At 36.3% G+C, this 4,871-nt stretch overlaps 1 protein-coding gene across 2 annotated transcripts in view; it reads right to left on the minus strand.

Moving 5' to 3' along the window:
• Window positions 1-4,751, minus strand: part of LOC106882966 (dnaJ homolog subfamily B member 12) — a 45,502-nt gene extending 40,751 nt beyond the window's left edge. The window contains exon 1 of one of the 2 annotated variants that reach the window (XM_052968560.1): window positions 4,576-4,751. In XM_052968560.1, the coding sequence (XP_052824520.1) occupies window positions 4,576-4,708 (133 nt within the window). In that variant the 5' untranslated portion in view covers window positions 4,709-4,751. The remainder of the gene's footprint in view (window positions 1-4,575) is intronic. The other variant, XM_014933820.2, reaches the window with a different exon arrangement.
• Window positions 4,752-4,871: the final 120 nt, after the last annotated feature.

Raw genomic sequence — 4,871 nt, forward strand, 5'->3', positions numbered from 1 at the left:
GGGGCCTTCATTCCCACATTTTAGAGCTCCATGAGCTCCATTTTTCAGGAGCAAAATCCTTTTTACAGGTTCCAGAAGACTGAAATTTTGGAATATGTGCATAAAGATTAATAGTATGGGATACATGTCTCATGATTAGAATTTTTTTAGGGTGTGCAAAGAGGAAAGAACCCTCATGTGCAATTTTGATGAAATTCGAATATCTATTCCAGTTCCTTACAGAAAATATAAGAGAAAAGTCTCATCCTTCAATTGCATGTAACACGGGCAACGCCGGGTATCTCTGCTAGTGTTGAATAAAATCATAATTAATTTTATCCTTCTGTATTTTCTTCTACCCAAAACCAGGAACTTTCCAGCACTCCCTCAGACAAAAAACTCTTTTACTTTTGCAGTGTATTTGTATGGAGGTAGGAATACCATTTCAAGCTTTCAAGATATTTGTTGATCATTAAAATCTTTAATCACCTTTTTTTGCATCACTTGTTTTGTATTTTAAGCTTTACAGTCTGGGTGTGTGTTGGACCTAAAGGTTTTAAGCAGAACCTCCTTTTTTATGTTTTGGATATTTAGGACTTTTAGTAACAATTTTCAATCTTAGTAGAAATGCACATCAAAATGATGCTGAGAAGTGGAATTTTTCAATTTTTGTCCAAATGCAATAGCATCTGGTCCTGGAACATACTACGTAGGTTTCTTGGAAATCTACAAGTTCTAAGTTTACTTGTTGAATTTCCTTTGCTGACTAGATGTTTTGCCTGTTAGTGGACGAATGTTTGGACATTCTGGCCAATGGGATTTATTTGTTTGTTTTCTTAATGTCCATTTCTCTATGCTACCATGGATTGGATGGTAGGATGTTCTTCTTGGCACCAACCCTTGCCTGTTTTCCAAGTAAGAAAATCTTTATTCCACAGATCTTTGAAAGTGCAAGCTGATCAGTCGTAATGTCAACAAGAGATGTAAATATTCTATTTCTCTTGAGTGCAACACATTCTACTGACAAACGAAGGTGTGGGATATTAACATTCATACACACACACACCCATACACACAGGGGGTTCCCTAAAAGTTTCTGCACAATGGGACTGAACTCAAAACCGCATGGTTGCAAAGTGAACTTTTTAACCACAACCTATTCAATATGAAAAGAAATGACTTCATGGTAAGAAAAATCATTTTCCGTTTCCAGTATTGTTGATGTGCTCTCCAAGATCCGAACCAGAAAATCTGTGTTTAAGATGTACATGCTGGGCATCTGAGTCAATATCCACCCTTTCTTGAGACAGTCATCATCTCCTCTAATGTCTGCTTTCCATGCTGGCATGGGTTGGACACTTTGACTAGAACTGACAAGCCAGAGCTGCACAAGGATCCAGTCTGACTTCGGCTTGGTTTCTATAGTTGGATGCCCTTTCTAATTGCCCACCACTCTGAAAGAATAGTGGGTACCATTTATGTGTCATTGGCACAGGTGCCTTTTACATGTCACTGGCACAGATGCTGTTATGTGTCACTGGCACTAGCCACAATTACGATTTCACTTGGCTTGACAAGTCTTCTCAAGCACAGCAAATCACCAAAAGCCATGACCACCTGTCACTGCTTCCGTCAGACTCCACATTCAAAGATCATGCTTCATTACTTCGTCCCAAGTCTTCCTGCATCTACCTTTTCCACAAGTTCCCTCCACAATTAGAGATCAGCACTTCTTTAGGCAGCTATCCTCGTCCATACACATCACATGACCATACCAGCAGAGTTGTATCTCTTATACCTAATTTTTCTTTCAAGATGCTTACACTCTGTCCTACATGCACACTGACATTGCACATCTAGCAAAGCAAATTAGATTCATTCTTCAAGACTTTCCATGTCCTCTGCAGTCACAGCCCATGTAGCATAGCTGTTTGCACACAGGCATCATACAATCTGCCCTTCACTCTGAGGGAGAGACTCTTTGTTGCTAACAAAGGTAGAAGCTCTCTGAACTTTTCCCTTCCCTATTCTTATTCTAGCAGCTATGCTCTCGGAGCATCCACTTCCACTGCTGACTTGGTCACCTGGATAAAGGAAGCTATCAACTACTTCTAGGTATCCCACCTGGCATTTGATAGAGTCTATTTTCTGTATATTTCTAATGTTTATTGTAACTATGCATCTGCCACACATACAAACTATTTTCCCTGTTAATCTTCCTCTGATACTGCTGTACCTTTTACGTATCCGTAGCTTGCACCAGATACACCTTATGGAGTTTCTACATATTGAGTAGGACCATTTACCTGAAGGGATTAGTGATTTGTCAGCTTTCCTACTTACTAAAACTTTGGTTTATGCTAAATTAACTCTGAGGCTCTTTGATTTCAGAGCTTGCTTCCACTCCTGAATTTTTTTCTCCAGTTCTGGTAGTGATTCAGCTGTAAGAACAAAGTCATCAGCATAGAGGAGTCCCAGGAGCAGCCCGACTTACATTCCTCTATTATTGCCTGAAGGATTATGATGAACAAGAGGGGGCTGACAAACAAAAAAATTATGTCTCTCTCTAATCTTGCCGAGATTCTTGATACGACATTGATTTGGGGATCCAGACTGGCAGACAGTCTTAAGGCATTGCCCGTCAATACTTACAGTTCCATCTATAAGTTTGTACTCTGGTATATTCATGGGTGACTTTGATGTATTGCTTATTTATACAAATCAATAACATTCCTCAACTCTGAAGACAGATTTCTAATAACGAGCGAAATTTTGGAAAATTAAATCTTGTTATCCAAGTTATTGACATTGAGGTGTACTTTGTTGGTACAATTATTAAATATCTAATTAGTGATTATAAGATGTGTGTTTATTACATATACTATTGCAGTTCCATGTAAGTTTACAAGTGTAGGTGGCGTGTGGCTAAGCCATCTACAACACAGTGTGTGACTCTAATTCTATTACTTCTCATCTTCTGATATTAAATGAGGATTGAGGTCGCAGCTTCTTTCTGTTTGGAAGTCCTTTTACTAGCACGATTGTACCGAAAAGCATATTACTGGTACATATTTTATCGATCCAGGGTGATGGAATCTACCGCTTGAAAGGTTTGAACTCTGAACGGAAAAACATTAAGTAAATGTTACGACGTTTATCAGGTTTCAGACACATCCTACGTTCTACCTACAACTATCATTAATTGCTACAATTTCAAAAGGAAAACATAGTATTATTACATCATTCATATGGAGAAGAAGAAAAAAACACAAAAGAAAATAAATAATCAATTAAAACTAATGCACATTTATTACGGAAACCATAATGTGCTAGATTCGTTTAAATTCCGAATAAAATTGACCCCATAAGTCTGTGGATTTTCTATAATACAACCAGCTGATTGACCTAATTAAAAAATAACAGTATATCTCTAAATGTGAATCCAGTTAACATTTCTTTTTTTTTTTTGTTCCATTCAGCATATGCCACGACATCATTTAACAGCCGATCTAACCTAACCAGTGATTAAAAACGACACTGAAGACAACAAATTTGTTATTTCTTACATGAAATATCCATTTACAAAAACGATCAAGCGAAAAATAGGTGAAATTGTTATACGATACTAAACACACAGGAAATTATGTGTGGCGTAATTTAGGTCTACAACAAAGTTGACATCAACTTTTCCTCCGGTTTAAGCACCCGTGATGTTACTTTTCGTATACACATCATTTTAATCGTTTCTTTTTTTTTTTTCTCACCGTTCTTCCAGTCACAGCCATTTCACATACATATCTACCTCATCGCAAATATTTTCGGTATAAACCAATATTAGCTTGATGCCCAATTCGCCCCAAAAGGCTATTATTATTATAGAGTTCTCTAAATGTATTATAATAACAAACATGGCCATCAAACAGAATATGGATTCTTTCACAAAGCTATTTTCGTTGAACTTATATGTAATAATAATAATAATAATAATGAAAAGAAAAAAAAGCTCAGCAAAAATGAGTAAGTAGCACAATGAACCTAGAATATGATGATCAACCATCGTAGCCCGACAAGATGACATAACTGACACCTATGAAAAATAATTAAAACAGCTTAGGAAACCTTTATTTTAATTGACATTTATTAAATGGGTTGACTATTTGAGAAGCTAAAATGGAATATTTAGTTTTAAAATAGATGACTTTAAACACTACGTACATAATAAACCGTGTTGAATCTACACACACACACACACATATATATATATATATATATATATATATATATATATAGACACATATATATACGTACGTATTCCACTAAGCGGTAGGTCCAGTGATGTTTGCCGAGAAAGTATTTTCGTATACTGGGTTACATTTCAGGCAAAAAAGAAGTATATCACACTAAACAACGAACAACACAATCAACACGGTTTGATTATAAATGTAACAATAGTTCAGACATTATATGAGAGCCTAAAAAGAAGAAAGACTCATACGCATTAACTGTTGTCTCCAAATATTCAATCAACTGAGTTACACCATTAACCATTTTACATTTCATCACAAGATTTAGGCAGAATTAAATTAGCAACGTTACCTCTAGCTTTCACAGATGGATATAGTTTCTCTGCTTTGTTTAAAAATTTTAACGCTTTTTCCTTTTCGCCATCAGCTATATGTTTTTCGGCGATCGAAATACACCGTTCACTCTCATCCTTATTGCCCTCCATCTTGACTGTAAAGCCTTCGACGGGAAGTGAAACTCCGCAGTAACGCAAGTTTTGATTGGCTTCGATGACACACTACGTCATTACCTTATCCCATGGCCGACAATATCATCGTCTGTACTTGATATGAGGATATTTATCATATAAATATAAATATATATATACA

The sequence above is a fragment of the Octopus bimaculoides genome, chromosome 6 (genome assembly GCF_001194135.2).
Source record: "Octopus bimaculoides isolate UCB-OBI-ISO-001 chromosome 6, ASM119413v2, whole genome shotgun sequence".
Classification (NCBI taxonomy): Eukaryota; Metazoa; Mollusca; class Cephalopoda; order Octopoda; family Octopodidae; genus Octopus; species Octopus bimaculoides.